We start from the raw sequence: 26,827 nt of genomic DNA, 5'->3' as shown, positions 1-26,827 counted from the left end.
TCGTTATTTCAGAATTTTTTGTAAGCAATTTCCTGAAAGTGTTATGTGATTTATTTGAAAGGATGTCCCACTACGCATTTTCTGCAATTGGAAAATGCTGCTGGCAAGAGAGAAGGTTAAAAGACTGCTATGAAAATGCTGTAATTCTGGTTTGATAAGATCTGTTGACTTTCATTATTTCAGAAAGACAAAAAAGACCACAGGAAAAATATCAACCTTTTAAAGTAATATCAGCTTAATCTTTAAAGAACTGATTTCTCTTTTTCTGTGGAAATAAATTAATGCAGAAAAATTATATTCTATGGAAAAAATGTTAAAGATGCAATATGTTTTGTGCATCCTGTCTTTGCATGACTATGTAACTCTACTGTTTAAAACTGCACACAACAAATTAACAAATCTTACATATGGAGGTAGCAAAAATCTTTGGGAAAATGGCCTATGTGTTTCCGTGTTATGATAGCTGCCTAAGGCTCATGGCTGACTGAGTTTATATTCTCTAGAATTAGCATAGGAAAATTCTTCTTTATTCAAAACCTTCCTGTTGTAACACAACAGTACTTCGCACTTATTAAGGACTGGCTCAGCTTTCAGCAGGGTCTCATTATTTAGTGCCTAATTCTGAACCACTTCAGTAAATGGGAGTTTTAACACTGACTCCAGTCATCACCTGCACACACGATCCACCAACATTTTGAAAGATGAATTGAGAGACCAACCCTATCCCCCCACACTCTCCAGTTGCCAACCAGTCCCAGGTTCCCCCTCTTACCGTATGAAATCTTGAGGGCTGGCACTGATTAAGGACCACACACAACCCTGCTAGAGTGCCCACTGGTGATTATAGGAACTGCATGCTTAGTCATTTCCATGTCCTCAACATACTGTATTTAATTTTGAACTTGATCTACAAACAGTGCTGCCCTCTGTAACTAAATAGGGATGCAAGATAACCCCCAGGTTTGATATATTCTAAATCTGAAACTAGCAAATGAAAAAGATTTGCTGGACACATTTTTTCTTGCCCAGCCACCTTCAAGTGTTAATTTGAAAAGAACTATATAAAACAGGCTGTTCCAGCCTTTGCTTCTCTCAAGATTCCTTACTGACATCTTTCTGTGACCATGACCACTTGTTTCAAGTGTCTGGCTGCAGTTCAAAAGCAAAACCTCCAAATGTTAGTAGGGCTGCTACTCCAGCACATGCTTTTGTTATCGCTTCTCTCCTCACCTACATTCAACTATCGTTTTCTCTATTGTTGACACCTCAGCTGTCAAATGTATCCCTGAAAATAAACCAGTTGTACATTCACCCCTAATACTATTTCTCTCCCATAAATCCCTGCTCGGGCAGCAGCAACCTGTGCAGAACTTCTGAAGTTGGGAGGGAAGAGGAAATGGAGCAGATCTTTATATTATTTTGGGAGGCTCAAGTGTCACTGAAGGGGCTTGACCATCCCTTACTCCATGTGTGATTGGGTGGGGAGGGGGAACAGGGAAAATAGTATGTTTTGCTGAGGAGCATCAGCCAGGAAGGCTTATCTTGGTCCATGCACCCCAGTCAATCTCCCCTACTGTAATTCAGCTCTAGAGAAGTATTTCTCACCCCCAAAGGAACACCAGCCCTGAAGTCAGAAGGCAAATGTTGTTTCAGAGAAACAGGGTTGCAGGCACATCATGTTGAAGCCTCTGTGCTGAAGGCACAGCTTGGGCTAGAATTTGGCTCAATAATGCCTAATTGTTTATTATGATGAAGAAGAAGCTACAGTAGCACCCAAAGAGCTTACAATGTAAACTGAAACCAGATATACCTAACATAGCACTTTACATATTTAAAGGGATTTGCGAACATTAACTAAACTCTGAGCAACTTGCGTTAGCTGGAAATATTATTAGAGGAAATAGGAGATGTCTTCTGAGCTAATCAGAATGATTTGGTAGAGTCAGGCATGCAGCTAATGAAATCGTGAGTGATTTACTTAATTCTGGGGTAATGAAAGTGGTTTCTGAATTTAGAACTACCTTTGGAGGCCACTGTTGGTGTGTAAATTATTTCACTGTTTAGTATAAGGTAAATATACATGAGATAAAAATCAACATCATCAGGTTACACTTCTTAAGTATATTGAACAACAAAGCAGAGTTTTTTCTCTACTTCTCTAAGGTGATTTCCTTTGTGCACTTCACTAATTATACCTTTGAAGAAGGTTTAAGGTTTTTTCGCCTGACCTTACAAGGCAGGCAGATGTCTACTAGCACATGAGCACTACTGAGAGCATGGATTTTGATTGGAAAGGGTACCCTAAAAGACTTTAGGAAGACTTTAAGCCTCAAAAGCAGCTCTATTCAGTCCACAATAAAACAATGCAGAACTAATAAACGAGGGTAAAGACATGAAAAAATATATTACACATAAAAACACACCACATTCATTAGGTTCTCAGGAACTACCACAAAGCTGAATGTGACCTCTGACAAAACATCAAGATGATACCTAAATCTGTCCTCAAAAATATAATATTGAAGGAATCACTTTACCAGTCCTTTCTTACAGTTTCCTCTGCAGCTGTGTCTACAGATTCAGAATAACATTTTTGAAATGTCTTTACCATCTCCTGGGTCAATAATTTCCACTGTAGCCACTTCAGGAAACTCTAGGACAGCCATGACAGGCTCAGAAAGCACAATTTGGAAGGTCTCAGACTGCTCATGTTCACCATCACTCAAAATCCGCACTCTCCAGGTAGCTAAGGTTTGGCCAGGATTGAATTGCACTTGCTTCTGGGCTTTTCCTTTGAAGTCTTTATCCTTCTCAGCAGTACCATCTTTAGTGCTAATACCTGTTGAGAAAAACAGAAAATAGGACCATTAACAACAGATCAATTCTATTTTTCTGTCATTCACAGATTCATAGATTTCCAGGTGAGTAGGAACCATTGTTATGATCTAGTGACCTGACCTCCATATGACACAGGCCATAGAACTTCCCTGAATTAACCCCTGTTTGAACTATAATCATTACTGATTTGCCATTACCAAATAATAGTTTAGAAAATATACACTTTTCCCAACAGAGGGTATCTGCAGGGTTTAGGCTGTTGGGTAAATCTTCAGAAATACATAGGAGCCACCCAACGTAACCCTGTTACTCTGTTTCAGAATTTGAGTTGGAACATCCAGCACAGATAAACACAGATTAACCAAGGTTGGCTACTGTCACCCAAATCAAAACCAACTGCTGGTAAATTCAATACTTTCCATGCTAAATGTCAGCTTTTCTACCCCAGGACATTTCAGTTACATAGCTGTTTAAAATAACTTTTTGTTTTTGTTCTTTAATTCTCTGCTACTCAGAAATGCCTGAACCCTTTTTGCTGAAACTTTCAAAAAACCATTTACCACTTTCAGACAGAGACCAAGCCTGGAAAATTTTAGCTTGAAAGATGGAAGTTTGGGGAAGTTATGAACAACTAAACACGGGAAATGACAATGAATGGTTATGTAATCTGAAATATAGTGATATTCCCACTACAATAACTATATTTTGGTGACATCAGATTGTTTCAGCCTTTATATAATGGCCACCACTAATCTCAAACTTTTCATGGTTAACTCAGGTCAAAATCGGGTAGCAAAGCCGAGGGACGAAATTCAGCACTGTGCCCCTTAGAGAAAAAACACAGAACTTGCAGCCCAGGAGCCTGTGGGTCTGAGGTATCTTTAAGTCATCTTTGTGCCCTCTTGAGATTGGGCTACCTCAATGTAAATTAGACAGCCTGTCAAAGTTGTCTCCATCACATATTTCTGCCCTCATCTCCACCACAGGAATGCCCCCCACAACAGGGTTTCTGAGGAGGTCCTCAAAATACAACTTGTGGCTGTCTTTCCCACTTCTGGCACTGGGGGATTCCCCCTGCCAGATCCAGGGCTTTTAAAGACCCTTTTGCCACTCCAAGCCGTTTACCCTGCATACAGAGACAGGAAAGGGGGATAAGAACCTCCCCTAACAACTTTTGCACTCTTATCCTGGAATTACACTCAGCAGGATTAGGTTAGTCAGATTCAAGTTAACCAGCCGGTCAGTCTTGGAATCACTTCCTTGTTAGAATCAGAGTCCAAAGGATTTAGAAACTAAACTGAATTCACTTTACAGAGGCAGAAAATTTTGTACATACTGTTATTGAAAAGGTCAGACGACAAATTTGTATTGTTACTTCCTTGAATAAAATCAGTATCTGTTAGCCAATATCAATAACAATTTAAACCAATCAACAGAATTCCTTAACTTGTGCTTTATTATTACACATAGGTGCTGGAACTATGGGTTCTGGCTTGCAGTGGTTTCCATCAGATACAGGGTTTACAGTTTGGTTCAATGGCTCTCAGCACCCCCACTATACAAATTGTTCCAGCACCCCTGTTATTATATATTATTTTCCGATGTAGCATTTGCTCTTTGAAAGAAAAAAGAAGTACGTAGCCAAGTTAATTGTCATAAACAGAGTCACTTAGACCCTGCTTCAGCTAAGAACTTAAACATGTGCCTCACTTTAAGCAGTGCCTATTGACTTCAGTGGGACTACTCGTGCTTGAAGCGTATCTTGCTGAATCAGGGACTTAAACTATTTTTCCTCTTCTTCCAATCAGTTTAAGTCCTGCCTGTGCTTTGACCTGAACCTGTGCAAGATTAATATTTCAGCGTCCAAATGTATCAATACTGCCAGTGCAGAGGGAATTGGAATTTTAAAAAAAAGCAGATCCAGAAGCCAGAGATATGCGTGAGTTTGTAGAATGTGATAGCACTTTTTCCCCCTTCTCACTCCTCATCCACTGTGAGCAGTTTTCAACACCTCTTGGATCAACCACGAATCACTGGCAACACTGACGGAAGAAAACGAGCCTACTTGCTGCAATTCCTAATGCATATGCTGGTCATTGCTGGATCACATCAGTTCGCAGCAGCATGGCTGGTAAAGGATAATATGTTAATGTTTGTCTTAACAGTTTGCTGCCCACTGTGTTCTACAAAACAAATGCACAGGAGACAAACTTTATGACTATACTCTCAAAACAATTCCTAAACTTATAGGCAAAGAGTTAGTGCTGTCTTTGGATTTAACTGGGGCTAGAATCCAAATTCTTTGTTGTCTTTATTTATAAAACACGGATCTTCATGAATGTAAGCTCCTCAACAGATGCTCTTCTTCGGTATCCCACTAAACATAAATGGATTCAACAAAAAAAGATAGGTTTCTGTCTTTAGGGAAAACTCTGCATCTCTTTATTGTTCACAGACTCAGTATGTGTGAATTCTTCATGTTTAATGACAAGATCAAATACTGCTCACTCTGCTCGGGTGACTAGTCCTTATCAGTTCAATTATTCACCTTGTAATTGATCTATGTGCTACAGATAGACACAACTATTATATACAATTAATCACACACCAGTGTGTGTGGTTTGTATACAGTTATTGTGTCTGTCTGCAGCACGTAGATCAGTGGTCCTACAAATGTAAGGCATGCCCTCCAAAGGGGGCTGGCGGAACATTCAGGGGGGCCCACAGTGAGGCCCACGCCAGCCTCCATGGGGGTGGTAGGGAGCACCACCCAGCCCCACTCCGCCCTCAGCCCAGCTCCAACTATAGCTCCATTTCCCCCCTTCTCCACTCCCAGCCCAGCTTTGCCTCATTCCCTCTCTGCCCCAAGCCCAGCTCTGCCTCCAGCCCCAGCTCCTCCCCCATACCCAGTTCTGCCCCCAGCTCTGCTGCTAAGCCAACAGTGCAGCAATGGGGTGGGGGCTGGACAGATTCCACTATTGGTAAGGGGCGGCATGACAGGAAAAATTTGGGCACCACTGATGTAGATTAATTCCTAATACATATGCCTGGGGAGCCAGGAATGGAATCCTACTCTTTCGGCTCAAAAATACAAAACTAAAGAAAAGGAAATCAGAACTATAGTAAACCCTCCTTAGTTACAAGTAGTAGTAAGTCCCTCAGCCTCCTCAGTCACTCAGCTACCAGAGAACAACATCGCACATATGCGTGTGGGCATGCACATATACACACACACAAAGCCAGTGGTGTCCAGGTGAGTAACGCGAGCAGGATTCGCTGCACTGCTGGCACTGGCAGCATCATCTCAAGATACTTCTCCTTTTGGATTATACTATCCGATCACCCAACCCTATCCCTCATTTTGTAAAAATAAAAATGTAGCATTGAGGGAAGAATTTTTCCCCCCAACAGCTCTTGTTTTAAAACTAGTCCTCAATCTTTCCTCAATGTTGGACTGGCCATGTTTGAGGTGGCAATTGGTTGTTTAAGCTGTTTCATTGTCTTCTCTTATATAGGATTCTGGAGACCATTTAGATTTATCAAGGAGCAAGTTTCCAGAATATAAGCAAAACTCAAACAACAGTTCCATACTGGATTCCACAGTAAGATCGATCTTGTAGACAGTAATTGAATTTTTCCATAAGTACTATACAACATTGGAGAGGATATGAACTTTCTGTTATGTATGAATCCCCAAACTCTACTTTCTGCTCAGATCAGTTAATGTTAGAGTCAGAGTTCATGTGGGTAACTTATTTTACATTTTGTGGGTGAATGTAGCTTCCACTGAAGAAAAGAAGTGACTTGGAACAGTCACAGTGTAGTAGGCTGGAAAGTCTGTTGAGCAGAAGCTTCAATCATGCTAAAATCATGCAACACTGTGGTGGTTTCGTGGTGTGAATAAATGAGGGACTATGATTAAAACCACTTTCCCCCCCTTCCCACTTGTGGTCCCAGTGGGTATGTCTACACGAGGAGAAAAGATCTGAGACACAGCGGTGGCTGGCCTGGGTCAGCTGACTCGGGCTTCTGGGGCTTGGGGCTAAAAACTGCTGTGTAGATGTTCAAGGCTCAGGCTGGAGTCAGAGCTCTGGGACCCTCCACCACAGCCCAAACAGGTACACAGCAATTTTTCAGCCCTGGAGCCTTAGTCAGCAGACGCGGGCCAGCTGCAGGTTTTGTATCCCTGTGTAGACATACCAAGAGAGGCTTTAACCTAGGAATCCGCTGCAACACTTCCTTTATAGATGACCTATTCTATAAACCAAGGATGTCCTTTCATTTCCATCTAAATGGAACAATTTGATTAATAAGACAAGTTTGAATTCTGACCTGATTTACCTCACTCATAATATCTCTGAAGTCAATGGAGTTAGTCTGGATTTACAGTAGTGTAGATGCCAGGAGAACATAATCCACAAATCAGCAAATCAACAATCTTAATACAGAAATATTCTCCTCTCAAACTCATATGGCATATCAATTCCTTATGAGCATAAACTCCCATTGACATCCAGGGGAATTCCACATGCATAGAAAGTACAGAGTAGTAGGACTGAGATCAAATATGGGGACTGGAAAGGAAATTTCTTCCCATGTTGCACAATTACAACTAAGCTTTGTATTAATTATTCTTGCATAAACTTTGCTCTAAATTAAGTATAAGAGCATAAAGTTTTTGCTTGTTTTAATTTGAGTAAAAACAGAATAAAAATGGAAAGCAATGGACAATCTGTGGATTTTCTTGACATGCTGCAGTACCCAATACATCTTAGAAAATATAGATTCTGCTAAACTCTCAATCCTACTGCAGTTCGTTATGACTGATGAGGATGAGCAGGCTACAAATGGAATGCTTTTATTTCCCAGTTGTTGAATAACATTTCGTGGTTAATCACTCACAGGTGTAGCACACTAGAAATGAGCTGAAGTACAGCTGTTGTGGGATGGAATTCCTATGTATGGAAATAATTCTTTATAAAAAAGGTATTATTAATCATTATCCTTGAAGGCATTTGGCAAATTCTGCAAATTGTAACTATTACAAAAGGTAGTTTCAAGTTGTGAGGTGTTTGAAAAGTTTCAGTAATTAAGTTTATTAATTAAACTTACCTGTTTAGCTGTAGTTAATCAAATAAGGCTACTCAATAACAAATGAATTCATGCAAAACACAACTGCAGATGCAAATAATTGTAAGGATGGTTAAAAAGCTTTCTGATCCCAGTCTGACAGTTCCTTTCCACTAGTAAACAGTCTTAGACTATGAAGTGTATGTGCATATGCATGTGTGAGACAGAGGGTAACATTTACAAAAGCACTGAAGAGCCAGATTTGTAGCAGTATTTAGGCACTTAATGATGCTGACTGGTGTCTAGTGGGATTTTCAAAAGCATGTTAGGTGCATAACTCCCCTTAGGCACTTTTGAAAATCTCACTAGGCGCCTATATGCATCTTTGAAAATCTGGCCCTTGGTCACTTAGGTGCTTTTGAATATACTGTCCAGTCAATAACAAATGCTAAAATTCTGTAGCCTTAAATCAAATCAAATCAAGAAAAGTTCCCATTGACTTCAATAAATGTTCTACCTGACAAAGAAGTGCTGACTTTGTCTCAAAGAGTATTGATAAAAATTCAATGCTGGAAAATCTGACCGACCAACCAACAAGCTTCTGAAATATATTTTATATTCCAGTTCATAAACTAAAATCTATGTAATTAAAATGTTTTTATTGTATTCCAGTTAATATTCCCTAGCAAATTCTTTTTGTCCATTTTGAACTTTTCTGTCTCAGGAAACTTTAGAGCATTTACAAACTAGAACCTTTTCAGGTTCTCCTTTAGTTTTAAGACCTTGCTTAAAAGACGACTGTTGACAACTGTTCATAAGCAACATAACTGGGGACTAAAACTAATAAAATCAGAGAGCAACTTTTTTTTTTAAATAAACTTTTCACATTCCACATGACAATACAAGCCCTCTCCCTAACCATCAGGCCAACTGCCCCATCCCGAAAAGAAAGTGTTTCACAGCCTGGAACTGCTGATGTTAACTGTTGCTGTTTTATATTTAGCATTAATAATCAAAGTCAGCTAGAGAAACTTCCCCTCAAATCTTTGCATTTGACACTCTCAGTCTTGTAATGACAAAGTTCAAGGAAAATTATGGGTAGATACAACACACAATTTATCCTCTCTGATGCCATACTGTGGCCAATTCTTTGGAAATATGTATCAAATGGAATTGCAAAACGGCAAATTTGTTCTTTTCATTCATCTGGTGCACTGAGTGACAGACCCTGTTCATACTAACTTGAGCCAAATGTTCCAAGTAAGTTCCCTAAAAATTCATCCCAGAGTCAGAAATCACAGCTCCTTTCAGTGGGCTAATGGATATTTGGTCAGAGTCTATAAATGAGGTATTTTCTACAAGTGTGCTGTGCACAACACAGATAAACATGCATAAAATGCACAAATTTATGAAACCACCATTTTTACTGCACATTCTTTAGTTTAAGCATTTTTAGTTTTCAGTGTATAATGGATCAAATTTAGTATTTTTTTAATTAAAAGGCTACTTCATATGAAAAAGGAGTTTGGGGAACTAATTAGGATCAAGGGGGCCCTTTCAGAGCCCCAATTTCAACCCTGTTAACCTAATTTGCTTGTAAAGATATATGGCCTTATTTTGCTCCCATTCAAGCCAGTAGAATTTCTACATTTGAATTCAAAGAGAAGGATTGGGTCCCTTGCAGCTATAACCAACGATGAGTTGCTGCAGAAATCAGAAAATGTATAGATGAAAGATCCAATGTGGTTACTGTTGAAAAGGAAATTCCTACTAAAGATTGTTTTTTGACTCGAAGAGGACATAAAACTATCAGTAACTGATGTGTAATTTGATTTTGTGCCTTAGTTTAAATGAAACATACAATTATTTGAACAAAAGAACCTTGTTCTAATAAATATTCCTTCTAGTGTACCTAGTTGGATGAGTACCAAACAGTACCAAGGTAACATATTGTGACACATTTTGCTAATCTTGCTGGTCTGTGGCTCAGAAGTAATTTATAGGATTGGAACTTACTAATAAAAGAGGTTTCTCCCAGGTAACCTCTCCGCTTAAGAACAACATCTAGATATTTAGAGTCTTCATTTACCAAATAATATTCCTTCTCTAAAGAGATCCAGGCCCAGTTCAAACGAAAATGCTGGCTCTTCAGCTTATTGCCTCCTGTAAAACAAAATGGAAAACAAATGCTTATTTACCTTGCCTTTATTTTCTCTGTGATGCAAATTAATGTATCCTATCTAAGCCATATGTTTCAGCTGTATATTCAAATTCCTAATATCGTGGAGGTTTAACGGTAAGAAAAAACTAATAATGAAGTAGTCCATGACATAGTTCGTAAACACAGAAACAAATTCTATGCTGGATGCATATAAACAGGTCACATTATAACTAGGATGTGGATCAATTAATCGATTTTGAGTTTTCATCAAAATAATGCTTGGAGTTCCCTGTATTTAAAACAAATAAATGAATGACCCAAAACTTCCCAAGTCTGAGTTTGTATTTCCAAAATACACATTACACAGGATATCATGTGGAACTTCCGAGATATGATCAGAATGCCTCAAGCAAAGGAAGAACATAAGAACATAAGAATGGCCATACTGGGTCAGACCAAAGGTCCATCCAGCCCAGTATCCTGTCTACCAACAGAGGCCAATGCCAGGTGCCCCAGAGGGAGTGAACCTAACAGGTAATGATCAGTGATCTCTCTCCTGCCATCCATCTCCACCCTCTGACAAACAGACGATGGGGACACCATTCCTTATCCATCTTGGCTAATAGCCATTAATGGACTTAACCTCCATGAATTTGTCCAGTTCTCTTTTAAACCCTGTTATAGTCCTAGCCTTCACAACCTCCTCAGGCAAGGAGTTCCACAGGTTGACTGTGCGCTGAGTGAAGAAGAACTTCCTTTTATTTGTTTTAAACCTGCTGTCCATTAATTTCATTTGGTGCCCCTAGTTCTTATATTATGGGAATAAGTAAATAACTTTTCCTTATTCACTTTCTCCACACACTCATGATTTTATATACCTCTATCATATCCCCCCTTATTCTCTTCTTTTCCAAGCTGAAAAGTCCTAGCCTCTTTAATCTCTCCTCATATGGGACCCGTTCCAACCCCTAATCATTTTAGTTGCCCTTTTCTGAACCTTTTCTAATGCCAGTATATCTTTTTTGAGATGAGGGTACCATATCTGTATGCAGTATTCAAGATGTGGGTGTACCATGGATTTATATAAGGGTAATAAGATATTCTCTGTCTTATTCTCTATCCCTTTTTTAATGATTCCTAACATCCCATTTGCATTTTGACTGTCACTGCACGCTGCGTGGATGTCTTCAGAGAACTATCCACAATGACTCCAAGATCTTTTTCCTGATTAGTTGTAGCTAAATTAGCCCCCATCATACTGTATGTATAGTTGGGGTTATTTTTTCCAGTGTGCATTACTTTACATTTATCCACATTAAATTTCATTTGCCATTTTGTTGCCTAATCACTTAGTTTTGTGAGATCTTTTTGAAGTTCTTCACAGTCTGCTTTGGTCTTAACTATCTTGAGCAGTTTAGTATCATCTGCAAACTTTGCCACCTCACTGTTTCCCCCTTTCTCCAGATCATTTAGAATAAGTTGAAAAGGATTGGTCCCAGGACTGACTCTTGGGGAACACCACTAGTTACCCCTCTCCATTCTGAAAATTTATCATTTATTCCTACCCTTTGTTCCCTGTCTTTTAAGCAGTTCTCAATCCATGAAAGGATCTTCCCTCTTATTCCATGACAACTTAATTTACGTAAGAGCCTTTGGTGAGGGACCTTATCAAAGGCTTTCTGGAAATCGAAGGACCCTATGTCCACTGGATCCCCCTTGTCCACATGTTTGTTGACCCCCTCAAAGAGCTCTAATAGATTAGTAAGACACAATCTCCCTTTACAGAAACCATTTTGACTTTTGCGTAACAATTTATGTTCTTCTATGTGTCTGACAATTTTATTCTTTACTATTGTCTCAACTAATTTGCCCGGTACTGACATTAGACTTACCGGTCTGTAATTGCCAGGATCACCTCTAGAGCCCTTCTTAAATACTGGCGTTACATTAGCTATCTTCCAGTCACTGGGTACAGTAGCTGATTTAAAGGACAGGTTACAAACCATAGTTAATAGTTCTGCAATTTCATATTTGAGTTCTTTCAGAACTCTTGGGTGAATGCCATCTGATCCCGGTGACATGTTACTGTTAAGTTTCTCAATTAATTCCAAAACCTCCTCTAGTGACACTTCAATCTGAGACAATTCCTCAGATTTGTCACCTACAAAAGACGGTTCAGGTTTGGAAATCTCCCTAACATCTTCAGCCGTGAAGACTGAAGCAAACAGTTCATTTAGTTTCTCTGAAATGACTATCATCTTTAAGTGCTCCTTTTGTATCTCGATCGTTCCGGGGCCCCACTGGTTGTTTAGCAGGCTTTCTGCTTCTGATGTACTTAAAAATCATTTTGTTATTACCTTTTGAGTTTTTGGCTAGCTGTTCTTCAAACTCCTTTTTGGCTTTTCTTATTACATTTTTACATTTAATTTGGCAGTGTTTATGCTCCTTTCTATTTACCTTACTAGGATTCGACTTCCACTTTTTAAAAGCTGCCTTTTTATCTCTCACTGTTATTATCTTAAGAAATCGGCACGTATTATCTTAAGAAATTGGAGATGAGATCTGCAATCATTCAAACTGCTACAGCAAAATTAAATACAATTTCTGACACATCACTCCACAATTGCAAAGAGACTAATTCCTGTTACTTGGGAAATTAATCTTTACCCATACAGCCTGCTTTGAAAGATCACTGTTTTGTTCACTGATCCCAGTGTTTTTCTGGAACAGAGATTATAAGTCAGGTATGTGTTACATAACATATTTATGACACAGCTTTCACATCTTATTAGCAAATGGGTTTGAGAAAGATTATGTCTTCCTGATAGGTGGGATACTCTTCAAAAGCATATGAAATTATAACTGTAGACTTAATCATAAAAGCATGATTTATCTATGTAATTTAAGGTGATTTAGAGCACTGCAGATGGTTATTATCACTCCCATGAATCACTTCAGGAAAACACATGCATGTATACTAGATTCAGCAATGATTATTTTCTTCTAAGGCTTTCAATTTATATATTCTATTGATTAAGCCCCCAAACTGAATCACCCAGCTGGCTGGGTTTTTTTGAAATTGAAATTACTTCACATATAGATCAAGTGATGTCCCTAACAGTGTCTGTGACATGGCACAAGAAGCAACCCTATGGCACAACTGAATACCACATCCATGGAAGCAAACTGAAATCCTGAGTGGGGAAGTTCCCTAGTAAAGCAGCAGCCCAGCAGCTTCCCAGGAATGGTCTGGGACTCTGCAAAGCCTGACTGCCTTGCCTTCAGACACTGCAAGTGAAGTCCAGCATGGCAGTGCCAGCCCAGTGGGAAGACTGAATGGTCAACATGCACTGAGATGGCAGGTCTATGTGTTGATGACATGGCCATCAAGTTGAAGAACATACCCACACACTCATCAATGGAAAGAGCCTCCACAACATCCTTCCTCCCATTCCTGTGTGGATAATGCTTATAGTATTCACTGTGAGTGCCCTACTTTTGTGACCAGATGAGTACAAAAAAGAAGAACAGCGTCCACAGTTGGAAAGGAGAACTCATTCACATGCCTTCTTTCCCATTCAACTCCAAGCATCTGTATAACACAAGCCTGCAAACTAAGTATGGACCTGCCCCGTTCCTAGCACCAATCACACTCAAATGTATCTACTTTACACGGCCTTATGGAGTTTACACAATTGGAGGAACACAGCACTTAGATATGGTGAAGACGGGCACTATAAAAAAAAACAAACCAGACAGACAGAGCTTAATTTACTCTAAAATAAATGTTTCAGAAGAAAAGTCTGTAAACAGATGACACTTTAAAGGCCTACATAAGATGGAAAGACAAGAGTTGCACAGAGGTAACATATGTATCACTGGCAGAGAGCTACGTGCTGGTTGCACATACTTATTTATTTGTATTATTATTATAATTATACATATTTTAACAAGCCAAAACAAAACAAAACAAAAAAAAACCCCACCATCCAAACAGATTAAAATGATGATAAAATATAGCACAGTTTTATTTTCTCATGTACAGTTTACCTCCATCTGCTACACATTATCCTTGGTGAAAGGGCAACATAATGTCGGATTGCAAATATAGGTATTCTGACTGTCACAGACAAAAGTTCAGAACCCATCAATATTGAGTGAGTCAACATGGTGGAGTCTGTTTGCCATTACTCTGCTGGGGCCCTTCATTTCCCGAGGAAGATTAAAGCAGTGATCAGCATGGTCGTGGGAAAAATATATATTTAGCACCAGGAACAAAGATGTCCTCTTATCAATAGACTGCTAGGCCTATTTGCTCCTGTGAGAGTATGCAGTCTGGCTCCCCTCCCACAAGGCGCTGCTGAAGGGGAAGGTTTGCAGGGATAACTGCTGGCTGAACTGTACAGAGAATTGACTTGAGAACTATTGTCATTTAAGATTTTTATATAAAACTTGTAAATAAAATATCTTTTATTGGACTGCAGAAAAATATTTTCAAGTGTTTTAGTCCACTCAAATTTTAACTACAGTAGGAAGGGACAAATGGAAGGTTTTTTTATAATGTGTTCCAGTCCATTCCCTTGAACAAGCAGACAGCCTTTTAAGTTACTTCCACTCTGCTTCCAAGATAAGCCTCCATACGTACTTCTTTATGGAGCTATCAGAAAAAATGGGAAAGCTACTGTACTATATAAATGAAAGCAAAATAGTTATCAAAGTATCAAGCTGCAGTCACTGACCTAACCTGTTATTGTTCCTTTGAACTCTACCAACTGTTGTGGAGAGAGGTGAGTCTTACAAATGGATGTACCAGTAACTGCTGTACAGCAGTGGTCTCCAACCTTTTTATACACAAGATCACTTTTTTGAATTTAAGTGCAACCAAGGATCCCTTCCCCAAGGCCCCATCCATTCCCCGAAGCCCCACCCTGCTCACTCCATTCCCCCCTCCCTCCATTGCTCGCTCTCTCCCACCCTCACTCACTTTCACCGGGCTGGGGCAGGGTTCGGGAGAGGGTGCGGGCTCTGGGCTGGGCCGGAGGGATTTGGAGTGTGGGAGGGAGCTCTGGGCTGAGCCTTGGGCAGGGAGTTGGGGTGCAGGAGGTGGGTTAGAGGTGCAAGCTCTGGGAGGGAGTTTGCGTACAGGAGGGGGCTCCAGGCTAGGGCAGAGTGTTGGGGTACAGGAGAGGTAGGGGGTGTTGGCTCCAGGAGGGGGCTCAGGGCTGGGGCAGGAGTTTGAGGTTCAGCAGAGGGTTTGGGGTGCTGGCTCTGGGGGGGAGCTCAGGGCTGGACAGGAGGTTGGGGTGCAAGAGGGGGTTTAGGGTGCAGGAGGGGGTATGGGGTGCTGGCTCCAGGAGGGGGCTCAGGGCTGGGGTGTGTTCCCTGCCAATGGGAGCTGTGAGGGCGGTGCTTGCAGGCAGGAGCAGTGCACAGAGACCCCTGCCCTCCCGCATCCCCCGGGGTCATGGGGGCGTGCTGGCCACTTCCGAGGGTGGCATGGGGCTGGGGCAGACAGGGAGCCTGCCTTAGCCCTGCTGCGCTGCCGGACTTTTAGCAACCAGAGATCGCAAACGACTGGCAGAGACTCCAGGATCGACCAGTCGATCACAGTCTATGGTTTGGTGACCACTGCTGTACAGTGTTTATACATTAAGCACAACGGTTAAAACACTAAATACAGCTATCTACTGAATGTTAATTAAGCCTGTATTTACTTTAGCTAAAACTTGGTTCTATTAGCCCAGTGAAATTCAGTGTCAATTTCACAATTAGAAGGAACGGAAGTAGAGAGAGCAGTAGAGTAAGGACAATGGACTTAAAAAAAGCAGACTTTACAAAATGCAGAGAACTGGTAGTTTTTATTCCCATGGGCCTACATAAGGGAAAAAGGAGTTCAGGACAGCTGGCAGTTTTTCAAGGAGACAATATGAAAGGCACAACTGCAAACTATCCAGATATAAAGGAAAGATGGGAAGAATAGTAAAAGGCCAATCATGCAGGGGTGCTGGAACAATTTTTATAGTGAGGTGCTGATCATGGATTGAAAACCATGTATTTGGTGTTTGTTATTACTACTTCAAGCCAGGGGTGCAGCAGCACCCCCCCATTCCAGCACCACTGCAATCAGTAGCTCTATAATTACATGAAAATCAAAAAGGAATCCTACAAAATAAAGGAAACATGGACAAATTGCTAAGTGGAGTACAAAAGCATAGCTCAAGCATGTAGGTACAAAATCAGAAAGACTTAGGCACAAAACGAGTTACACATAGCAAGGTACATAAAAGGCAATAAAAAGAGGTTCTTTAAATACGTGAGAAGCAAGAGAATGACAAAGGAAAGCACAGGTCCTCTACTCAGTGTGGAAGGAGAGCTAATAACTGATGACATCAAGAAGGCTGAGGTGTTGAATATCTATTTTTTCTTCAGACTTCACTTTAAAAGGTTCATGGTGACCAGAGATTCAACATAATTAAGATTAACAAAAAGGGGGAAGGAACACAAGCAAAAATAGGGAAAGAGTAGGTTAAAGAATCTTTAGATAAGTTAGATGTATTCACGTCATCAGGGCTTGACAAAATTCACCCTGGGGTACTTAAGGAACTAGCTGAAGCAATCTTGAAACCGTTAGCAATTATTGTTGAGAATTCCTGGAGAATGGTGAGGTCTCAGAGGACTGTAAAATAGCAAACATAGTACCTATCTTTAACGAAAGGAATAAAGAGGACCCGACGATATGGACCAGTCAGCCTAACTTTGACCCTGGGAAAGATACTAGAACAAATTATTAAACAATTAATTTTAACCACCTTGAGAATAGTCAGCATGAACTTCCTTGAACAAATCATGCCAAACCAACCTAATTTCCTTCTCTGACAGGGTTACTGGCCTAGTGGATAGCGAGGAAGCAGAAGATATGATATATCTTGATTTCAATAAGGCTTTTCATACAGTCCCACATGACATTCTCTCTCATAAGCAAACTATGGAAATACACTGGACACAAACACTAGTGGAAAGACTATACTCAAAGAGTAATTATCAATGGTTCACAGTCAAACTGGGAGGGTGTATCTTGCCAGGTCTTGCTGGGGTCAGTCCTGGGTCCCGTATTATTCAATATTTTCATTAATGACTTTGATAATGGAGTAGAGAGTATGCTTATACAATTTGCAGATGACACCAACCTAGGAGGGGTTGCAAACACTTTGGAGGACAAGATTAGAATTTAAAACGACCTTGATGAATTGGTGTGAATTCATCAAGAGGAAACTCAATAAAAACAAATGCAAAGTACTTCACTTAGGAAGGAAAGAATCAAATACACAACTACAAAATGGGGAATAAATGGCAGTGGTATTACTGCTGACAGAGATTTGGGGGTTACAGTGGATCACAAATTGAATGAGAGTCAACGTGTTGCATTTGCAAAAACGGCTAATATCATTCTGGGGGTGTATTAACAGAAGTGTCATATGTAAGACATGGGATGTAATTAGGACTGATGAAGACTCAGCTGGAATACTGTGTCCCGTTCTGGCTGCCACACTTTAGGAAAGATGTGCACAATTTGGAGACAGTCCAGAGGAGAGCAACAAAAATGATAAAAGGTTAAGAAAATCTGGCCTATGAGGAAAGGTAAAAAACTGGGCATGTTTATTCTTGAGAAGAGAAGGCTGGGGGAAATTTATTAACAGTCATCAAATATATTAAGGGCTGTTATAAAGAGGATGATTATGAATTTTTTTCCATGCCCACAGAAGGTAGGAAAAAAAGTAAGGGGTTTAATCTGCAGCAAGAGAGATTTAAGTTAGATATTAGGAAAAACTTTCCAACTACAGGGCAGTTAAGCTCTTGAGCAGGTTACCAAGGCAAGTTGTGGAATCCCCATCATTGGAAGTTTTTAAGAACAAGTTGGACAAACACTTATCAGGGAGGATCTACGTTTACTTGGTTCTGCCTCAGTGCAGAGGGCTGGACTAGATGACTTCTAAAAGTCCTTTCCAGAAGTACATTTCAATGATAATGTCCCTTATTAGCTTTTTAAGGCAAAAATGCATGGAGATATTTTTTAATACTGTGTTGTAGACACAGACTTTTACACAATGTTTTAAACAGCTTATTAATGGTTTTGTAATGGGTCTCAAATGTCTTGGTCACTGTTTTAAATAGTTAAAACCTCTTTCTGGTCTACTTTATATTGGCACACATTTTGTACATGAAAAAACTATTACTTAACAGAAAGAAACAAACTGGTGTTAAGGAAAAACATTCACATGGAGAAACCTAATTGATGTGCTACCAAACTAATTTATTTTTGTTGTCTGTGCTGTGGAGGTTGGTAAAATTTAGTCTGTTGGAAACATAAGGTTGGATTAAATATACGATGAGAAAGTTCAGAGAGAAGACTAATGTTAAACATTTTATATTGCCTAATTTCCACTCCTTTTTTTAGATTACGCTCCACATTTTAAACTATTTTATTGTAGGAAAACAAACTTTTGGGTGAGATTTTCAGAGGGCCTTCAACAGATCCTTTATTTATGTAAGCCTATTGTTACTATTATAATACACAAAGTTGTTAACTCTATTCAAATGATCAGCACTGTACTATAATAATTGACAGATTATAAATTCAGGTGAAGAAATTGTATATTTTTTAAGTATTTTGTGCAGAAATTATTAAATGACATATACAAATAATTTAAAGAAAGTCAAATGTTATTCTGAGAACAAGAGACATTTATTTTCATTTCAAATCCCTTTCAGAATAGGATGCGACTACGCATGCTCCATTCTAGCATACTGAAATATTACATCCATAAACAAAACTATATTAAAAGAATATTGAGGTTTTAAAGTCAAGCACTCGAACATGAAAAAATGACCAAATTAAGGTGGCCTGTGCCACCTTAATTTGGCCTCCTGCTTTATTCACTACCTGTGCTGCCTATAGTAATAAAATAAATACCTGCAAATAAATTAAGGGAGTCTGTATCCCTCATGAACCCTTCCCTTGGGTTTAAGCCAAACTGCTGTGCAAATAATTAAGGTACTATAAATCAATGACAGTTTTGCTTTCATTCCTCTCCCAGATAAGTGCTTGTAATACAAATATATCAGAGATTTAGCGAGGGGAGCCATTACCACAGTGATTTTAAGACTAAACAAAAGGGCTGAGTGCCAAGTTACAATGATGTAGTCCAAGGAAACTCCATTGACATCAATGAAATTTGCCCTTGATGGTGTAACTACGATTATGCTTAAAACCCAATGCATTTAAATACTCATGATGCCAAATTAGTCAGTAACTTTTCTTTATTTCTAGCAGGGCCGCTTCCAGAAAAGTCAAGTCATGTAGCATCTCCTGTTGCAATTACTGAATACAAAAAGTTAAGTTAAAAGAAAATTAAAAGGGTGAAACTAATCATTACTTTACAGGGAAAACGGTTCAAAAAATTAACACTCCCATTTAAGCAGATGCTTGAAAGTCTGAACATCTTACACCTTTCTGGTTCCTCTAATTTATCAGCGTACGTACCTAGGTTGGCCACATGCATTTAAAGGAAATAAAAACTACATGAAAAATAAAGGATAAAACCCTTGGGTCAGATCCTTAGCATTCACTCCCATGGTGGAAAGCTGCCCTAACATAGAGGGATTACTGCTGGGTGACATAAAGCTGGCATAGCAAGATCTACACCATCTGCTCTTAGCCTCTCCAGCACTGTGGGCAAGGCTGGAGCTCAGATGCACTTGAGGAGTTAGCCCTTTGTTTAAGGAACCTCATCCCAAATGTTTTTATTCAAGATACAAAATCATTCTGTTGTAGCCCAGTGTATAATTCTTTGCTTGATTACTCATTAACAACATACTCCAAAATCAAATTTCTACATTACTGTATGTTTTATATTTATTAGCATTTATGACATTCTGAATTTTTAATCACAGTTGAAAGATGATGGCTTTTTCTGTAAAGAGTTCTATTATTAATATTTTATACCCAGATTAACACCCAGGTTTCTTTCTTTTCCTACCACAGCCTCATTCTTACGCTCCTTTTCCAAGAACAGAGGCATGCTTTGATATGGTTTTCTTCACAACTGCAGCCTGAAAATATTGAACCCTAAGGATCGGTTTCTGTTCTCAGTGTATGCCACTGTAAATGTATAGAACTCAACTGGAGTTTGATGGTGTAACTGAGATCAAAATCTAGCTCTACAAACTCCAAGATTACTCATTACTTCCTCCCTGCTATGGCTAGTAGTGGTCCCCTCTTTCTCACCTCCAGTGCTGGGTGGTAAGGAATACTGAGAGTGAACCTTAGCTCTTCTGCATGCCTGGAATATTCAGTCAACTAGAATCACAGAACCATAGGGTCAGAAGGGTTCGCAAGGGTCATCTAGCCTTATCCCCTGCCAAGATGTTAACATTAGTTCTACTTGCCGAGATTTCAGTACCAGCATTTATGACTGAAATTAATATGGCACATACAGAATGCTTGGTGCGTGTGTATCATTTTCCTCTATATAACAGGATATGGCAATAAAGCCGCAGGTGGGATCCAAACATCACCCAAACAAGTACGCTTCTGTTAACTGAATGACAGCTCTCCATTTCCAAAGTAGAGAAAGATAATGAAAACCATGAATGTTGTGTTATGGTCCATTGGTAATGATGCATACTGCTGGACACTGAATCACAATCAGAAATGGGTGCTAAAAGGAAGTATGGTTTAGAATACAGTTGACATCAGAACAGGGCTCAGAAGCACTAAAAAGACATCCTGTGTCTGTCACCTGAACTCCCACCAACTCCTTGATTTTTGGATTTCACCCATAGTTGCATGCTGTAGCCACTGACAGTACATCGTCATGGGAAAGAACACAACTGTCAACGCCTCCTCAGCCGAGACCATGAGTGAAGGATTAGGCTCCAGAATCCCTTACCCTTCAGCACCTCTCCTTGGAGGCGGAGGTGTTGTCATTTCTTTGGGGCCATCTGAGTGAAGCTACCTTATAAGAGTAGTTTTCTCAACAACAAGATTTATTAAAAATAGAGAGAAAAGAGTAATAGAGCAACACAAACAGTTTGCATAACATGTCTACATTTACACTTTTCATAAATTAAACTAGATAGGCATTCTTGACATCCTTGTCCTCACTGCACGCTAACCCTAGTGTAAACAATCGCAGGGCAGTCAACCTGTGGTAGCCTACCCTGCAAGAGTGCAACCATACACAGTGTGCTGTCACTCCCTGCATCCACAGTCGCACTATATCTGGCCATGACAAGCAATACAGCTATCTTGGAACATATCCCAATGTTCATAGCACCACAACTCACCGTGTCACTTTATGGTCGCATTCACAAGCTGTTGTGGGGCTACTTGTCTGCTCATTCTAGGGATTGTGGGAGGCAGTTTCATGCAGAGAACATGTCAGTACATTCCTTGGTTTAGGCATTTAGGAAATATCAATCCAAAGAAAAACTGAAATTAACAGAACTTAACATAACATAAAATAAAATAGACCAAAATTAGTCAGAAGAAAGAGAAAACAATTAACGATTATTCTCTTAATGATCTGCCTGATAAGAAGAGCGTGGAGAGAAAAAAAGTTCTTTTAAAGCCTAGTACTTTTCTATCTTTACCTCACTTTAAATACTTGAATGAGTCAGCCTTTAGAATATGCAGTAATGTTGTAGCCATGTTGCTCCCAGGGTATTAAAGAGAAAAGATGGGGAAGGTAATATCTTTGAATAGACCATTTTTTGTTGTTGAGAGAGACAAGCTTTCGAGCGAATCTGAAGGTTGAAGAAGAGCTCTGTGTAAGCTCAAAAGCTTGTTTCTCTCGCCAACAGAAGTTGATCCAATAAAAGATATTACCTCACCCACTTTGAGCCTTTAGAATAGCCTAACAAGATATTAATGGCTCTCACTAAAAATTCAACTGTAGGTACTAAAGCAATGTCTGAGAGTTATCAAAAATTTGGGTTAGAAAGGTTTGGAATGGAGTGTTTGAAATCTAGTAAGAGGTTCACTAGTGGGCACTGTTCGGCTTTATCAAAGACCTATGATGGCTGAAGCTGGAGAAACTGTACGTAGGTACACTGCTAACTGCAAGTAGGATGCTGAGCAAAGGCAGATTGAAATCCACTTCTAATCAGGGGTCAGAGCACAGATAGACAGCACGATAGTACAAAGGAATAGGTGCCAAGGGGCTGAATGAAGAGAAGGGATTGGAGGATCATCACATCTCGATTGCTGTGACTGCCCCATGGCTGCATGTTTTCACTGCAGTTATCTTGGGAAAGCAACATACAACAACAGATACTTGGGGTCTGCTTTATAGCTCAAGAAGCAGCGGCTACCATGTGGTGTGGCACTAATAAAGGTGTGTGAATGTGTGAAAGTGAAGTATGGTGAGGGGAAAACCCACAGTTGAGTCCAAGTCAAATCTGTCATGAGGACAAAACCTTGTAGACACAGAAAAGAGAAAAGCATAGCTTGTAACTCTAGAGATCAGTTCCCTCTGACCATTCTCTGATCTGCACAGACATAGCCGCCCTCTTTGTTTCTGTTGAAGCCTTCCCCCCCGCACCCCCCCACATCCCTCACCAGAGTTGTTTATCAAATCCCAGGTATTAGATTTCATTATCATATCAGGATGAGGTTACACAACCATTTCCACAACAGAGTTTTTGATCAAGAGTAACAACAAAGAAATACAGAAATCTTTGTCCCCCATAAAAGGATTACTGTCCCCAAATTACCCGTGATAGGTTCTCTCAACTTCCTGTCTCCAAGTCCAGCATTTTACAGACCATTTTGATTTCTACTTCCTTAGCCAAGCCTCGCTAGTCAAGCTAATTGACTTTTGATTTGTATACGCATTGTTCTTGGCTGATCATCGAGGCAGCATTTAAAAATAGCTTGCCTCTTTAAATTCCTCATCGGTTTCCTCTTATCAATTTTCTATTGTCATGAAATACAAATTATTGGCAGATCCCCACGTCCTGTGTTCCAGTGTGTCTCTCCCACCTGATTTACATGCTAATAGCCCCAGTCCTGCATGTAACACCTCAAAGGTGGACCTTTAGGTCTTCATGGAGCCCCACTGAGATCAACTGAAGTGGCATCTCAGGGGTTTACCTGTGGGGAGGCACCTGCAGGGTTGTAGCCCGATTCTCTTTTATGCTAGTTCTCTTTCCCCACGTTCAGAGTATATAAAATCCCAGACAATTCTGACCAATGCCCACTGCAATCAGAGAAATATATATAGTGGATTTTATATGTTTAGTTTGGGAACTATATTTCAGTCAACTCTAACTGATTTTCCATAGTATTATAACCTTGTATGTTATAGATGTTGTGCACACTAGTACAAATGAAAGAAAACATAGATCTACACAGTGAACATTTCTTCAACCATATATAGAATTTTCCAGAAGAAATGTTTAGAGAATAGGTGACAAATGCTCATTTTTCACAGTATTAGAGCTCTACACCATCCACTGTTTATCTGCTGTGCAACATAATTAGAACTCCCATATGCTACAAAATTGCCTTTCTTTGATCTAGAAATCCTAACGGCAGCAGTAACATACACAGGCAAACCCCAGTACATTATATGCTCCATTCAATGGGGTTTTGAGATTGATTTTAACCATCTCTATGGTGTAAATGAGTCAAATAGTGTCATCTGAAACAAATTAAAATGTTTCATCTTTACAACTCCCTTTCAAATGCTGTCATGACACCCTATCTCTAAATTAACCCTCTGAGGTTTCCACCGAATTCTCCCCTTCTGAACTCTGCTTCATATATGCCACTGCAACTCAATATATTTTCAGAGTAACAAAGAATCACATCCTCTAATTAATCCCTATCTCAAAACAATAGATTTTCAGATTCTTAGGAGACAACACACACTTCCTATCATCACAACCTTACTTTGTGCCTGACTGAATGCAATTGCTGGGTGTCCACTGAGCTGCAGACAGTGCTGGACATTAGGGCTGTTGATTAATTGCAGTTAACTCACATGAGTAACTCAAAAAATTAATCACAATTAAAAAATAATCGTGATTAATAGCAGTTTTAATTGCACTTTTAAACAACAGAATACCAACTGAAATTTATTAAATATTTTTGGATATTTTTCTACATTTTTTAATATATTGACTTCAATTATAACACAGAATACAAAGTGTACAGTGCTCACTTTATATTATTATTTTTATTACAAAAATTTGCACTGTAAAAACGATAAGCAAAAGCAATAGTATTTTTTCCGTTCACCTCCTACAAGCACTATCGTGCAATCTCTTTATTGTGAAAGCGCAACTTACAAATGTAATGGGGGGATTTTGTTACATAACTGTACTCAAAAACAAAACAGTGTAAAACTTTAGAGCCTACAAGTCCACTCAGTCCTATTTCTTGTTCAGGCAATCGCTAAGACAAACAAGTTTGTTTACATTTGCGGGAGATAATGTTGCCTGCTTCTAATTTACAAGGTCACCTGAAAGCGAGAACAGGCATTTGCATGGCACTTTTGAAGCCAGCATTGCAAGGTACTTATGTGCCAGATATGCTAAACATTCGTATGCCCCATCCTGCTTTGGCCACCGTTCCAGAGGTTGTGATGCTTCCATGCTGATGACGCTTATTAAAAAAATAATGAGTTAATTACATTAAATTAAGTTTTATGTCTCGACTCCTTCTTTTTGGGTTTCGGCTCTGTGGCACGGGTGGTGCCGGAGGTGCCAGGAAAGTCATATGTACTGACTCTTGGCGCCAGCAGCACTGGGGGTAAAGACCGCGCAGGGGACCGGTTCTTTTTCTGTGGTTCCCGCTACGGAGAGGTGGAGGCTCTCTTCCTCTTTTCTGAGGAGGATGGAGTCATGCTCCTTGACGGTTCAGATCGTGTTGGTGAGCACTTTCTGGAGGACCTGTGGTCGTCCTTGTCTGATCCTGGGAGAAGTACTTTTCTTCATTAGGATCATCTTCAGGTGGAGGTCCCAGTCGCGGCGGGTTCATGCCTTCAAGTTGCAGCAATGAACACTTAGAAGGAATGTGCGTCTCTCTGAGGAACCTCACACATTGCCGCATCTCTTAAAGCCAGGGGAACCTGGCATAGCCGTTAATGTTAATGTACGTGCCCTGAGGGGGGACTATGAACTAAGGAGAACTAACAAATCTAAGTATCAAAGAATAATTTTTTTTAAATGAACTAACTATGAAACTACAATAAAAGAAAACTTATTTAAGTACTAATATCTATTTTTTTTAAACTCTAGAGAGAAAGGGCTGTGCACTGAGGAGAGCTCCGTCTTCAGCCGAGGATGGTTGAGAAGGAACTGAGGGGGGGGGCGCGCACATGCGCTCAACGGGACAGACAGGTGCTGTGAGACAGCTGGAGCGCACGCGTAGCCCGGCTGAGCACTGCTATGGAAAAGCCTCCAATCAATGGCGCTGGAACGCACCGTCACCTTAAGTGGAGCACCCACAGGTACAGCACTCGAAGAAGAATACAGCTATATAAATTGATGATACACCCACACCTTGAATACTGTGTGCAGTGCTGGTTACCCCATTTTAAAAAAAGATGCATTAAAATTGGAAAATGTGCAGAGAAGGGCAACATAAATGATTAGGGGCATGTCACAGCTTCTATATAAAAAGGGATTAAAAGGACTGGGGCTGTTTTGTTTAGAAAAGAGACGACCAATAGGGGATACGATAGAGGTCTATAAAATCATGAATGGTAAATAGGGACGTGTTATATACCCCTTCACATAACACAAGAACCAAAGGTCACCTGATTAAATTAATGGGCAGCAGGTTTAAAACAAACAAAAGGAAATACTTCTTTACATAATGCAGTCAACCTGTGGAACTCATTACCAGTGGATGTTCTGAAGGTCAAAAATATAACTGGGGTCAAAAAAGAATTAAATAAGTTCAAGGAGGATGGATCCATTAATGGCTACTAGCCAAGACGGTCAGGGATGTAACCCTATGCTGCGGGGATCCCTAAACCTCCAAATTCCAGAAGCCGGGACTGGACGACAGGGATGGATCACTTGAAATTGCCCCATTCTGTTCATTCCCTCTGAAGCATCTGGCACAAGCCACTGTCAGAGACAGGATACTGGGCTAGCTGGACAATTGGTCTGACCCAGTATGGCTGTTTTTATGTACTCGTGTTTGTGTACATGCTTAAGTACCTTGCTGAATGGCCTTTAATGGGAGCGAAGAAAGTTCAGCTACCCCTGCTAGTCCTTTGCAAGATGGAATCCAGTAGTGGTTGATAAACTATGTTCAGAAATGAAGGAGACAATAATTACATGCAATTGAAACATTTATCCGCTAAACTCCAAATACATTGCACGCTGTTTCCATGCATGTTTTACTGGAAGATGCACAAAGAGAACATAATACCACTGAATTCAATAAATCCAAACCAAACGAACACCGTACAGAAAAGGATAGCTAAAGCAGGCACACCAAATGACTGCTCACACTTCTTTGTCTGTAACTTAAAATTAAAGGATTATCTACCAGTGAAGATTTTTCCTTAAAAGAACAAAGTACGAGAAATTAGGGTTAAGATACAGTTAAATCAAGGCCACTTCAAACAGACTTCAGTACTGTAACCTTTAGCTATTTCACAGAAGGGGCAGTTGGGTAAATAAAAGAACCAATATATTGGTTAGTCTACTTTTGTGGCCAAAGAGGACAAAGATTGTTAT

General features: G+C 39.9%; 1 protein-coding gene across 1 annotated transcript in view; it reads right to left on the bottom strand.

The window, feature by feature from the left end:
• FREM2 (FRAS1 related extracellular matrix 2) overlaps positions 1–26,827 on the bottom strand; it is a 213,178-nt gene that overhangs the window by 99,854 nt on the left and 86,497 nt on the right. The window contains exons 3-4 of the mRNA XM_037892762.2: positions 9,925–10,071; positions 2,609–2,839 (exon numbers count right to left, since the gene is read on the bottom strand). Coding sequence (XP_037748690.1) covers positions 2,609–2,839; positions 9,925–10,071 — 378 coding nt within the window. The remainder of the gene's footprint in view (positions 1–2,608; positions 2,840–9,924; positions 10,072–26,827) is intronic.

Source organism: Chelonia mydas, chromosome 1, assembly GCF_015237465.2.
Source record: "Chelonia mydas isolate rCheMyd1 chromosome 1, rCheMyd1.pri.v2, whole genome shotgun sequence".
Taxonomy (NCBI): Eukaryota; Metazoa; Chordata; order Testudines; family Cheloniidae; genus Chelonia; species Chelonia mydas.
This window is presented reverse-complemented; position numbering and strand designations above follow the sequence as displayed.